The 14661-nt window shown below is 49.9% G+C and overlaps 1 protein-coding gene across 1 annotated transcript in view; it reads left to right on the top strand.

The window, feature by feature from the left end:
* Window positions 1-14661, top strand: part of TSPOAP1 (TSPO associated protein 1) — a 171646-nt gene that overhangs the window by 50026 nt on the left and 106959 nt on the right. Inside the window, exons 6-7 of the mRNA XM_065418224.1 lie at window positions 7620-7727; window positions 9957-10040. Coding sequence (XP_065274296.1) covers window positions 7620-7727; window positions 9957-10040 — 192 coding nt within the window. The remainder of the gene's footprint in view (window positions 1-7619; window positions 7728-9956; window positions 10041-14661) is intronic.

The raw sequence follows: 14661 nt of genomic DNA, 5'->3' as shown, positions 1-14661 counted from the left end.
TTGTTGTTGTTGGGGGGAGGATGTTTACAGAAAAGCATAATGCATGGACTGAAGATCGCCCAATGGGCTAAACACTGTTATGTGGCCACCTTACTGTTCCATCCACACATTCATGCCCCATCTGTCCCTTAGTTTGCACATTCCCTTATACGACTGATGGACGGATTTTATTTTCTAATCTGCGTAGTCCCTTATGGTGGGCCTGGGAATGTTAGGCCTGGGACTTTGATTGAGGAATGTAGTTTTATGATTGAGCCTTGGAGGCACTACCAGATAATTAATACTATATGGATATGATGTGTACATTTGTAGTGTATATGGGTATATATGTATACATGGGCGGCAGGCGGAGCCCTCCTTTGGGGAGGCTAGCCCCTGGCTCCGCCCCTTCCACCCACACCCTCCCCACGGCCAGAGCCCTGAGACCCTCTGTCCCCCATATGACCGGAGCCACAACACCCCGACCCGGAACACACACCCCCGGCCACAGGACCCCTGAGTGCTCTCTGCCTTGGCTGGAGATGCCCCGGGCTGGCCGCAGCCTGGAGTGTGCCCCCCACTCGGCTGGAGGACCTTTGGGCCCCTCCCCTTTGGCTGGCCTCCGCTCCCTGGACCCAGCTCATCTAGGGGAAAAGCTTCTGTTACTTGGAAGATGCTTTTGATATACCCCATGCAGGTTCCAGGGCAGCTGAGGAGCCATTATGTGACTCCGCCGCCGCCCTGGAACCTGCATGGGGCATAATAAAACAAAAACTTCACCATCAAACCCCGCAACTGGGGGTCCGGTCGCCACCATGGCAGCGCCGGGGGAGGCAGCCTCCCCTGGCCTATTATACCTGCTGCCCAAGTATGTATAGGATGTATGTGTGTATATGACACCATCTTATATTGAAGCATAACAATATTTTTGAAATATGGTGTTGTAGTTTGGCCCTTTTACTTTGGTGCTGCAGATAGCAACACACTCCTATTAGGGCAATTACAGTTATTAACTGTATGATTATTGGTAGCAGGTGGAGTGTTTTGAAATACTGGGATAGGCATTGTTATAGTGTCCCACAGTGCTATGTATATGAGAAGTAAAACAAATTTGTAGTAGTGACATTACAACTGAGGCCTTTATATATAAATTTTCGTGTTTAGTTAGTACAGAGTACAGAGTACTAACTAAAAACCAATCATCATCGGACACCAACACACAGCTCCACAGCAAACTCCCTTTCCACTCCACCCTACCCAACTCCTCCCCATGTGAACTCCAGATGCAGAATTTCCCAGACACAAACCAACCATCCCAAACTTTATTCTCTCTAGGGAATGTGGCACAGTGCGGCTGAAGTGGGAGTCTGGGTTGTGTGACAGCAACTGCATGAGTGCAAGAGAAGAGAGTAGGTTAAAAAGCATAAGGCGAGTGGCACTGCAAAGCGGGTCGGCCATGGAAGGGGGGAGTGGGCATTGTTGGGAAAGGTGAAAGTGCTGAATCCACAGACATTTCTGTAACCGAACTGGAGCAGGGCCAGGGCCAGGGCCAGGGCCAGGGCAATGGGCTGGGCTGGGCTGGGGGGGGGGGGGGTCATGCCCCCGACCCTTTGAGAAGTTCCCTTTGTTTTGTGTGTTGGTGGGACACTGCCCTTGGACCTTCGGGCTCAGCCAAGGTGGCTACTGGGCGATTCTGGCAGAAGCAGTAACAGATACAAATCTCTTGCAAGAGCCGTTCTCTGCCAGTCCCACCAAGCGGGCGACCCCCGAGCGTGGCTGCGTTTGGAGAAGTTCTGGGTGTGGAACAGGACCCACCTCTCAGCACCAGGCCAGGGCGGGAGGGACCAGGCCCCTGCTTCCCGGCACAGCTGGGGGGTCACACCCAGAACGGGTCCGGGGTGCTGGAGCCAGTAGCTGCCCTGGCACTGGCTGGGTACCGCTTCCCAGGCTACCCCGAGCGTGTCTCCTGGGGCCCGGGGCTGAGCCCCCCCGCCCCAGGGGTCGCTGCCCGCCAGTGCTCGGCTCGGCCAAGGGGCGCAGCCCCGCCGCCCGGCCCAGCCCGGCTCAGCGCTCTGCTCCCCCCGCACTCGGGCCGCTGCCGCCGGCAACACCTGCCGGCCGGCGGGGGCCGCACCGCGCCCGCTGCCCAGCGCCCCCTCCGCCGGGCCAGTGGTACGGCCCGCTCAGTCCCGCTGCCGCCGGCCCCGCAGCGCTCCGCCGCCGGCCAGGACGCGGCTCCGGCTCAGGTAGGCGCGGGGCCCTCTCCGGGGCCACAGGGGCGGGCGGGCTGGGGGCGCGGGGCCCGGGCTGGAGCAGGTGGTTCTTGGCCCGGCCCGGCCTGGCCAGCGCCCCGCTTCCCTAGGGCTGCGGCGGGCCTGGCCGCCGGACCGTGCGCCCCGCTCCGCTGCCGGGGCCTGGCCCGAGCTGCCCGCCGCGCTCCCGAAACAGCCTCCGCCGCCGGCTCCTCCCCGGGGCTACGGGGCCCCTGAGGGGGCAGCGCCTTTGCCCCCTCCGCGCCCGGCATCGCTGAACCTCTGGGTCTGCACCAGCGGAGCAGCCAAGGCACATCCTGCCTCAGCCCGCTGCCTTCCCGGGCTGCGGCACGAGCAAGTGTCATTTCTCCTCCGAAGCCACTTATGTCTGATGGGACTCAAGGCCCCGGGCTAGGATGGAGGGATCCATCGATTTATCCATTCCAGGGCAAGCCGGGACCTCTGTGATCACCTCGTCTGGCCTCCTGTGTAACAGGCCAGAGACCTGCCTGGACAGAACTCCTAGTGTATACATTTTAGGGGAAAAAATCCCATCTTGATTTAAAAATTGACCCTTGTTAAGTTGTTCCAGTGGTTGATTCCTCTCATTGTTAAACATTTATGCCAGTTTTCCAGTCTGAATTTGCCTAACCTCCAGCCATTGGACCACGCAGATGTTGTGGAAAAAGCTGAAGTTAGGGTGACCAGATGTCCCAATTTTATAGGGACAGTCCCGATTTTTGGGTCTTTTTCTTATATAGGATCCTATTACCCCCCACCCCCGTCCTGATTTTTCACACTTGCTGTCTGGTCACCCTAGCTGAAGTACTCAATGCTTTTTTTTGCCTTGGTCTTCACAGACAAGGTCAGCTCCCAGACTGCTGCACTGGGCAGCACAGCATGGGGAGGGTGACCAGACAGCACGTGTGAAAAATCAGGACAGGGGGTGGGGGATAATAGGCGCCTGTATAAGACAAAGCCCCAAATATCGGGACTGTCCCTATAAAATCAGGACATCTGGTCACTCAAAGTATGGGGAGGAGGTGAGCAGCATTAAATATTATGCCCTATTTCAATTTGAATTTGTCTGCATTCAGCTTCTAAAAGCTCAGATGCTGGCAGCTGATTTATAAGACAGGCAAAGGGATTTATTAATCATATATGCTATTAATTAGAGCTTTAATATTGTAATGCCATTGGCCATTATCTTTGAAAACTTGTGATGATCAGGGTTGGTCCCGGATGATTGGAAAAAGGCGAATGCAGAGCCCATCTTTTAAAAAGGGAAGAAGGAGAATCCAGGGAACTATAAACCGGTCAGCCTCACCTCAGTCCCCAGAAAAATCATGGAGCAGGTATTCAAGGAATCCATTTTGAAGCACTTGGAGGAGAGGAAGGTGATCAGGAACAGTCAGCATGGTTTCACCAAGGGCAAGTCATACCTGAGCAACCTGATTGCCTTCTATGATGAGATAACTGGCTCTGTGGATGTGGGGAAAGTAGTATATCTTGACTTTAGCAAAACTTTTGATACGGTCTCTCACAGTATTCTTGCCAGCAAGTTAAAGAAGTATGGATTGGATGAATGGACTATAAGGTGGATAGAAAGCTGGCTAGATCGTTGGGCTCAACAGGTAGTGATCAATAGCTCAAAGTCTAGTTGGCAACCGGTATCAAGTGGAGTGCCCCAGGGGTCTGTCCTGGGGCCGGTTTTGTTCAACATCTTTATTAATGATCTGGATGATGGGATGAATTGCACCCTCAGCAAGTTCGCAGATGACACTAAGCTGGGGGGAGAGGTAGATACGCTGGAGGATAGGAATAGGATCCAGAGTGACCTAGACAAATTAGAGGATTGGGCCAAAAGAAATCTGATGAGGTTCAACAAGGACAAATGCAGAGTCCTGCACTTAGGATAGAAGAATCCCACGCACTGCTACAGGCTGGGGACCGACTGGCTAAGCGACAGTTCTGTAGAAAAGGACCTTGGGATTACAGTGGATGAGAAGCTGGATATGAGTCAGCTGTGTGCCCTTGTTGCCAAGAATGCTAACCGCATGTTGGGCTGCATTAGTAGGAGCGTTGCCAGCAGATCAAGGGAAGCGATTATTCCCCTCTATTGGGCACTGGTGAGCCACATCTGGAGTACTGCGTCCAGTTTTGGGCCCCCCCACTACAGAAAAGGATGTGGACAAATTGGAGAGAGTCCAGTGGAGGGTAATGAAAATGATTAGGGGGCTGGGGCACATGACTTATGAGGAGAGACTGAGGGAACTGGGCTTATTTAGTCTTCAGAAACGAAGAGTGAGGGGGGATTTGATAGCTGCTTTCAACTACCTGAAGGGGATGGAGCTCGGCTGTTCTCAGTGGTACCAGATGACAGAACAAGGAGCAATGGTCTCAAGTTGCAGTGGGGGAGGTCTAGGTTGGATATTAGGAAACACAACTTCACTAGGAGGGTGGTGAAGTACTGGAATGTGCTCTTGGGTGGTGCGGGGGGCAGGCAGGTATAGCACGTGTGAAACTAACAGGGAAAGGGGGTCGTGTAACTTCCTTAGAAGCTGTTTTGTCTGAGTAAATGTTACATCAGCCCCAATTTCTCCCTTAAATGATACTGCAGTTCCATTTGTTTAGTGATTTTATTTTGTTTTGGGGTTTCCTTCTATTGCATCAGACAGCAAACAGTCTCCAACAGAAATTCAGCTAAGTTGCTTGAGAAATCCAGCCAGACACAAACCAGAGTTGAGCTGCAGACAGCTAGCTGAAAATTAACAAACTGTGAGGTGACAGTGTAAGCTGGAGACTCCAAGCAGTAGCAGGGGGAGGGTGCAGAATCTGCAGTGTGCCAAACACTCTCCCCCAGCTACTGCTTGGAGTCAGAAATAATAGTAAATGTTACATGACTGTGAATGGGATGTTGTGAAGGCTGAAAGTATAACTGGGTTCAAAAAAGAAATAGGTAAGTTAATGGTGGATGGGTCCATCAATGGCTATTAGCCAGAATGGTCAGAGATGCAACCTCATGCTCCAAGTGTCCCTAAATCTCCCATCTGCCAGAAGCTGGGGCTAGATGGCAGGGGATAAATCACTCAAAATTGCCCCATTCTGTTCATTCCATCTGAAGCATCTTGCCCTGGCCCCTTGTCAGAGTCAGGACACTGGGCTAGCTGTTGCACTGGTCTGACCCAGCATGGCCGTTCCTGTGTTCTTACATACAAGATTGATTCAATGTTTAGAAAACCTGTCATACGATAAAGAAATTCAATGCATTTAGTTTTTCCGTGGGAACGTTAAGAGGGGACTGGATAACAGTGTATAAGTACCTACATGGGGAGAAGATTTCTGATAGGAGATGGCTGTTTAGTCTGGAAGACAGAGGCAGAATGAGATCCAGTGCTTGGAAGTTGAAGTGGACAAATTCAAACTAGAACTGAGGGGCACATTTTTAACACTGAGGAGAATTAACCATTGGAACAGATTGCCAAGGGATGTGGTGGAGTCGCTGTGTTTTAGAGCCTTTAAATCAAAATTGGATGTCTTTCTAAAGCAGTGGTCTCCAACCTTTTTACGCACATGATCACTCTTTGAATTTAAGTGCAATCCAGGATCTGCCCCACCCCTTCCCTGAAGCCCCGACTCACTTACTCCATCCCCCCTTCCCTCCGTTGCTCGCTCTCCCCCACCCTCACTCACTTTCACCGGGCTGGGGCGGGGGTTGTGGTTCGGGAGGGGGTGCAGACTCTGGGCTGGGGCTGAGGGGTTTGGAGTGTGGGAGGGGGCTTCAGGCTGAGCCTGGGGCAGGGGGTTGGGGTGCAGGAGGGGCTGAGGGGTGCAAGCTCTGGGAGAGAGTTTGGGTGCGGGGGGGGGGAGCCCTCCAGGCTGGGGCAGATGGTTGGAGTGCAGGAGGGGGTATGGGGTGCTGGCTCTGGGAGGGGGTTCAGGGCTGGGGTTGGGGTGCAGGCTCCCACCGGGCAGCAGTTACCTGGGGCGGCTCCCGATTGGTGGTGCAGTGGGGCTAAGGGAGGCTCCCTGCCTACCCCGGCCCCATGCCACTCCCGGAAACGGCCAGCATGCCCCCGCAGCCCGTGGGGGGGGACGGCGGGCAGGGGTCTCCATGCGCTGCTCCTGCCTTCGAGCACCGCCCCCCGCAGCTCCCATTGGCCGCAGTTCCCCGATCCCGGCTGCCCCGCTATGCCACTGGTCTTTTAGTGGCCAGAGATCCCGATCGACTGGGAGAGTCTCCAGGATCGACCAGTCAATCGTGATCGACCGGTTGGTGACCACTGTTCTAAAGGATATGCTGTAGCTCAGACAGAAATTATAGGCTTGATGCAGGAATCACAAGGTCTCTTGCCTGGGTTACACAGGATGTCTCCTCAGAGCTGATCATAATGCCCCATTTTAAAACGTAACCCTAACTATGGAGTGGCTCTGCGGTGTTTCCATAATTATCTATTATACTTGGTAGTGTGGTGTGAGCTGGTGGTGGTTCCACTATCGAGGGAATAGACATAAAGCTCCTAGCCTGACTTCTTTAAGGCCCTTTCCTCAGGGCTTGTTTATTAGTCACCAAACTGACACAAAAAGCAAATCAACGGAAACACAGGGAATCATTTCCCAAGGCTTCTTGCGCTTAAGCTAGTCAGGAGGGGAGAAAGCACAGCTTACCCCTTAGATGCAGCTATGTGACAGGAGGCTTAAAAATGAAGTGGAAAGGAGATCACATTCTGTATTCAATTCTGTAGCTATTTAGAGTACATTTCCATCGCACTGCATTCGTTTTATCCATATTAAATGATATGGGATTTTTCCGTGATGGTAACTCAATGAAAAATGCTCAAACCTTGGCTGGGACAGAATGGATGGATGGAAGGAGAATGTGCATATTGAACTTTGCTAAGGACAGCAAAATACCAGACACCTTTCCTGTCCCACATTGGAATCTGCTGAGGACATACTTATCTTCTGGTGAGAAATGCCAAGACCCATAGCTGTCATTAGAAAGGCCTCCTCAGCCATCACAGCATCCACTAACACCTTACTGGGGCAGTGGGGTCAGATGATTCAGAAGGAAGAGCTTCTTCTAGTGAATCACCAGCACCACTGTCTGCAACCCCTGGATTTTCCTAGGAACTCTCTCATCCATGAAAAATCTCACTAAGCTCCAGGAAGGTGTGCAATGTGATATAATAGAAACACTTATTTTCCCGTATTGACATCTCTAGCATGACTCATTCTGCTGGCTGATTTCAGAGAGAAAGAAAATATTTTCCTGGGCTGTAGGTTAGACTGTGCTGGAAGCAAAGCTGCCCTTCCCTTGACAAGCAAGTTGTGCTGTTACCCTGATTCTCTCTCATATCCCTCTGGGATCACTTTCTTCCCTTCCAGGTGGAGCCAGGAGTGCTACCTTTGGGACATGCCTCTGAGGAGTATGAAAACTTTCCTCCAAAAAGTGTGGTAGCAGACCCAGAGAGCAGTCAGCAAACACAGCAATTGGTGAGTTGCAGTCCCTTTCCACAGGCTCAAAAGGGGACTCCACCTATGGGCCTTTCTCCCTCAGAGTGAAAGCCAGGCTTTCTTGGGATGAAATGCTACAACTGTTTCAGTTTTTACATCTCTGATTTCATATGTGGGATTTGGGATAAAGTCTTCCAGGTGCTTGCTGGTCTCAGAGTGAGATGTGGGGAACTGGCCTGTGCCAAGAACCAGCTGCAAAACAGGTAGTCAAGGTGTGACAGGTTCCCCGGGCTGCAACCTGGAACTGGGGTACCGCTGAGCCCTCTGTCCCACCAATCTGGGCTCCTTCTCACTCTGTGATGCTGTGACAAACCTCTGGCAAGTACTGCACTTACACAGACATCCACAGTGTAAGTTTATTACCCAGTCTGCCACTTCTACAAAGGAAAGTGGACGTGCACCAGCCCTTGCACTCTGAGCAGATTTCCCAAGCACTTCAGCCAAAATGCACTGTTAGGTAAAATGTAAAACAGATTTATTAACAACAGAAAGAGAGATTTTAAGTGACTATAAGTAAGAAGCGTACAGATCAAAGTTGGTTACCTAAGAAATAAAACAAATTTGCAGTCTTAGTTCTATAAACTAAACAGGATTTGAATCAGGCAGTGTCTCATCCTGATAGATGGTAGAGTTCCTTAATACACAGGCTGGGATTCTCCTTTCCAGCCTGGGACCGCTCTCCCGTTCAAAGTCTTTGTCCTCCAGACGTGCTTTCAGGTGTTGAGTTGGGGGCGGGGGGAAGTGATGATGTCACTTCTCTTTCATAGTTTCTTCCTTCTTGCTGGAAACATCTATGTTTGTGAGGTGGGTCAAGCAGCCTCCATTGTCTATGTGCTATCTCTGAGAAGTCTCCATTGTATAGGTTCCTGGGACAGTCCTTGTGAGTGTGTATTCCCTTTAATGGGCCATCAGTGCATCTGGCTCCTCCATTGTTGCACCTGAAAGGCTGGTTGCGGGTGTTCCCAACCTCACAATATCTTTCAGTAACACACACATAGCAAAACTTCATAACTCCACATACAATGATAGCACATACAATCCAACAAGATATTAATGTTCAACAAATCAAGCCTTTTAAAATAACATAAGATAACATAAGAACAGCCATATTGGGTCAGATCAAAGGTCCATCTAGCCCAGTATCCTGTCTTCCGACAGTGGCCATTGCCAGGTGCCACAGAGGGAATGAACAGAACAGGTAATCATCGAGTGATCCATCCCCTGTCCCCATTCCCCATGATACCTCACAAGGCATACTTTGTACAAAACAGATCATAATTATATCATCATGGTAAATATGGGGGCGACAGGGTACTGCTTTAGAGCACAGAGTGCCACACAAGGGCATAGGCACTCGTGACCTCCCTCATTCACTGATGCCCTGGATGTACACAGCTCCAAGGTGTTTTGATCACTGCTGGCTGAATGATATATATCAGATGCATTACTGAAGCATCAACCACCTCAAAACTAATTGAAAGTGAAAAAAAGTGAACATCTGTTTTGCTATTCTGGGCTTACGCTTTTTCTAAAATGGGATAGGTACATCCTATCAGGGACATAGGAGAAATACCATGTAACACTCATGTCCCTTATGAGCTATCCCAACAAACCAGGCTTGTTCATAGCGTATTCTAACTTTAACAGTCTGATAATGTTCATAGTTATCCAGGGGAGCCAAAAAAGGTAGCAAGTAGCTAGAGATGTCAACACGTATTGAGCATATTTGTGCTGGCTGTTAGATACAGTCTGGATTTGAACCATAGCTGAGTTAACACATTTTTTGCAGCTCAGGCTGATCCTTCTGAATAGTGCTAGCCCGTAGCTCTGTGTTTTGCATGACGGAGCGTACAAAGCTCCCCACTTGTGCTTCATGTCATGCCATATACTGCTTGTCATCAGCATGATGCAAGTGGGAAAGCAGAGAGCTGTGTCCAGAACTGAAAAGGTGGGAGGAGGAAAGGGGCCTGTAAAAATAGCTGGTTGGCTTATTGAGTTTTGTTTGGGCATTTCTTGTCTTCTTAAGAACTGTCATTAACTTTTTTCAAATAATTTTCACAAAGAGATTTTCATGTGGAAGAGAAAAAGCTTGTGTGGTGGTAGATCGGGGAAGCTGTTTTGAATTTCACATGCACCATGAGACATCTGGGATGCTGGTTTCTGTGTGGTCCAGGTTTCTTCATAGCTTTCTTTGCTTTTCTTGTGTAGGAATTTGAGCTCAGGAAAAAGCGTAAAAAATGTGAAAACCTTGAACATGAAGTGAGGAAAAAGCACAAAAGATGCAAAGAATTGGTAAGTGTTGTCTCTCTCTACAGCTGTGAGTTTGATGTTAGATGAATGGTTAGATTGCTGCATTCTTATATGGGATTTTTTCCTTGTTTAGCTAAAGTAATTTCTTTTCCAGCTCTGATTTCTCATTTCAACAAAATCACAAATTCTGGGTCCCTTAGAGTCTAAAGATTAGTTCATTTAGTGTTTCAGCTGGTTGCAGGCCAAATGTGTAGATTCTTATGCATTGAATTAATATTAATGTATGTAGTAGGGGAAAAATAATTCCCTCCACTTGAAGGATTGTTGGGTGAAATTTCCCCTGTGTTATGCAGGGGGTCAGGTTAGAAGATATTATTTGCCTCTGTCTTCATGAACAAGGTCAGCTCCCAGACTGCTGCACTGGGCAGCACAGTATGGGGAGAAGGTGACCAGCCCTCTGTGGAGAAAGAAGTGGTTCGGGACTATTTAGAAAAACTGGACGAGCACAAGTCCATGGGGCCAGATGCGCTGCATCCGAGGGTGCTAAAGGAGTTGGCGGATGTGATTGCAGAGCCATTGGCCATTATCTTTGAAAACTCATGGCGATCGGGGGAGGTCCCGGATGACTGGAAAAAGGCTAATGTAGTGCCCATCTTTAAAAAAGGGAAGAAGGAGGATCCAGGGAACTACAGGCCAGTCAGCCTCACCTCAGTCCCTGGAAAAATCATGGAGCAGGTCCTCAAGAAATCAATTCTGAAGCCCTTAGAGGAGAGGAAAGTGATCAGGAACAGTCAGCATGGATTCACCAAGGGCAAGTCATGCCTGACTAACCTAATTGCCTTCTATGATGAGATAACTGGCTCTGTGGATGAGGGGAAAGCAGTGGACGTGTTATTCCTTGACTTTAGCAAAGCTTTTGATACAGTCTCCCACAGTATTTTTGCCAGCAAGTTAAAGAAGTATGGGCTGGATAAATGGACTATAAGGTGGATGGAAAGCTGGCTAGATCGTCGGGCTCAACGGGTAGTGATCAACGGCTCCATGTCTAGTTGGCAGCTGGTTTCAAATGGAGTGCCCCGGGGTAGGGTTACCATATTTTAATTTTTAAAAAGGAGGACACTCCAAGGGGCCCCAGCCCCGCCCCAACTCCGCCCCTTCCCAGCCCCCAGCCCTGCCCCAACTCCGCCCCCAGCCCCGCCCCAACTCTGCCCCTCCCCTGAATGCTCCGCCCCCTGCTCCTCCCCCTCCCCTGCTTCCCGCGAATCAAATGTTCGCGGGAAGCCTGGAACAGGGAGGCAGCAGGTAAGCTGGGGTGGGGTGCGGCGCGGCGCGGCTCAGTCCGGCCCCCCTGGCCGAGTGGCTCCCTTTGGCGGCTGGCCGGCCCAGGCCAAGAGGCTCTGGCCCCGGCGTCTCCCGCCCGGCTGGGGCCCCGGCCCCCGGCCAAGTGCCCGCACCCCCGGCCGAGCACCGCGCCGGCCCCCGGCCAAGTGCCCGCGCTCCCGGCCCGGCCCCCGGCCCAGCACCACGCCGACCCCGGCCCCGGCCAAGTGCCCACGCCCCTGGCCCAGCCCCGCGCCCCCGGCCCCAGCCCCAGCCGAGCACCGCGCCGATCCCGGTCCCGGCCCCGGCCAAGTGCCCGCGCCCCCGGCCCGGCCCCAGGGGCGGGCCAGCACCGTGCCGGCCCCGCGCCCCCGGCCCCAGCCCCTGCCGAGCACCGCGCCGGCCGCCGGCCCCCGGCCCCGCACCGCCGGGCCCTACTTCCCTATTTTCCCGGACATGTCCGGCTTTTTGGGATTTCCCCCCGGACGGGGATTTGAGGCCCAAAATGCCGGACATGTCCGGGAAAATCCGGACGTATGGTAACCCTACCCAGGGGTCTGTCCTGGGGCCGGTTTTGTTCAATATCTTCATTAATGATCTGGAGGATGGCGTGGACTGCACTCTCAGCAAGTTTGCAGATGACACTAAACTGGGAGGAGTGGTAGATACGCTGGAGGGTAGGGACAGGATACAGAGGGACCTAGACAAATTAGAGGATTGGGCCAAAAGAAACCTGATGAGGTTCAACAAGGACAAGTGCAGAGTCCAGCACTTAGGACGGAAGAATCCCGTGCACTGTTACAGACTAGGGACCGAATGGCTAGGAAGCAGTTCTGCAGAAAAGGACCTAGGGGTTACAGTGGACGAGAAGCTGGATATGAGTCAACAGTGTGCCCTTGTTGCCAAGAAGGCTAACAGCATTTTGGGCTGTATAAGTAGGGGCATTGCCAGCAGATCGAGGGACGTGATCGTTCCCCTCTATTCGACATTGGTGAGGCCTCATCTGGAGTACTGTGTCCAGTTTTGGGCCCCACACTACAAGAAGGATGTGGAAAAATTGGAAAGAGTCCAGCGGAGAGCAACAAAAATGATTAGGGGGCTGGAGCACATGACTTATGAGGAGAGGCTGAGGGAACTGGGATTGTTTAGTCTGCAGAAGAGAAGAATGAGGGGGGATTTGATAGCTGCTTTCAACTACCTGAAAGGGGGTTCCAAAGAGGATGGATCTAGACTGTTCTCAGTGGTACCTGATGACAGAACAAGGAGTAATGGTCTCAAGTTGCAGTTGGGGAGGTTTAGGTTGGATATTAGGAAAAACTTTTTCACTAGAAGGGTGGTGAAGCACTGGAATGGGTTACCTAGGGAGGTGATGGAATCTCCTTCCTTAGAGGTTTTTAAGGTCAGGCTTGACAAAGCCCTGGCTGGGATGATTTAGTTGGGAATTGGTCCTGCTTTGAGCAGGGGGTTGGACTAGATGACCTCCTGAGGTCCCTTCCAACCCTGATATTCTATGATTCTATGATTCTGTGAAAGGTCCCTTCCAGCCTTAAAAATCAGCTGGGAGGAAAAACGTTATCAGAAAAACTTGAATGATGATTCGACTTGTTTAAGAATTGTTTAAGAATTCTTTAAGAGAAGCCTAAAAAGCCACAGTAAAGGAAGAAGGCCATATTGGTTAAAAATATGACCTGGTTCAGAGAGGAAGTGAAGGCAGCTATAAAATATATATATATATAAATGAATATAAATCAGTAGCAAGGAATTGTAGAAAATTGATGAGGGAAGCAAAGAGACACAAGGAGAAATCTATGGCCAGCAGAGTTAAGGACAACGAGTTTTTTCAAGTATGTTTTTTTTTTTTTTAATGGAGATATACCTATCTCATAGAGCTGGAAGGGACCCTGAAAGGTCATGGAGTCCAGCCCCCTGCCTTCACTAGCAGGACCAAGTACTGATTTTGCCCCAGCTCCCTAGGTGGTCCTCTCAAGGATTGAACTCACAACCCTGGGTTTAGCAGGCCAATGCTCAAACCACTGAGCTATCCCTCCCACCTCTATTTATGGGAACAAAAAGAATCTTGACAATGGTATTGGTCCATTATAAGGTGTAAATGGTAGAATTATCAGTAATAATGCAGAAAAGACAGAAGTGTTCGTTAAATATTTCTGTTTTGTATTTGGGAAAAATGATGACACAATCATATCATATAATGACACTTTTTCCATTCCACTTGTTATCTCAAGAGGATGTTAAATAGCAGCTAAATAGTTAGCCATTTTTAAATCAGCAGGTCCAGATAACTTGCATCCAAGGCTGTGAGCCTTGCTGGACCATTAATGTTGATTTTCAATAAGTCTTGGAACACTGGGGAAGTTCCAGAAGACTGGAAGAAAGCTAAATGTGCCAGTATTTAAAAAGGGAAATGGGATGACCTGGGTAACTATAATTATAGGACTGTCAGTCTGACATCGATCCCAGGCAAGATAATGGAGTGGCTGCTATGGGACTTCATTAATAAAGAATTAAAGGAGGGTAATATAACTGATGCCAATCAACATGGTTTTATGTAAAATAGATCCTGTCAAACTAACTTGATATCATTTTTTGTATGTTATAGTGTTTTAACAGCAAATTAGCCTGGGGACAGTACGCAAAAAAACAAAAGTTATTACAATAAAACTTAAAGCTAAATCCAAGGTTATAAAATGTTACAATATTTATAAGGATTAAAAAGGAGATATGTCATTAATCTGTATATGATCATAGAATATCAAGGTTGGAAGGGACCTTAGGAGGTCATCTAGTCCAACCCCCTGCTCAAAGCAGGACCAACCCCAACTAAATCATCCCAGCCAGGGCTTTGATCCCTGTGCCATCTGCCTTTTCCTTATATCAATGGCTGACCATGCCATATCCAATTGCTTATTAATATCCTCTATTCTCCACAAGATTAGGGATTTCACATTTTTAAATTTAAATCTAATTTCTGATTAGACGAGTGGCTGGCGTATTATTTGGGAGACCAAGGCTCTTTCTAAGAAATTTGTTTTGAATCACTTCCAGTGTCAGGGATCAGACGATCCCCACATTGCTGCTCCACACAGAAGTTGAGTGCAAACCTTAGCCTCAAACATTCTAAAATGGTGGGGGGAGAGATAGCTCAGTGGTTTGAGCATTGGCCTGCTAAACCCAGGGTTGTGAGTTCAATCCTTGAGGGGGCCATTTAGGGAACTGGGGTAAAAATCTGTCTGGGCCCTGCTTTGAGCAGGGGTTTGGACTAGATGATCTCCTCAGGTCCCTTCCAACCCTAATATTCTATGATAAAGGCTGGTGCAACTAAGTT

This window comes from Emys orbicularis, chromosome 17 (assembly GCF_028017835.1).
Source record: "Emys orbicularis isolate rEmyOrb1 chromosome 17, rEmyOrb1.hap1, whole genome shotgun sequence".
NCBI lineage: Eukaryota > Metazoa > Chordata > Testudines > Emydidae > Emys > Emys orbicularis.
Note: the sequence above shows the minus strand (reverse complement) of the source record. Positions and strands in the feature narration are given on the sequence as shown.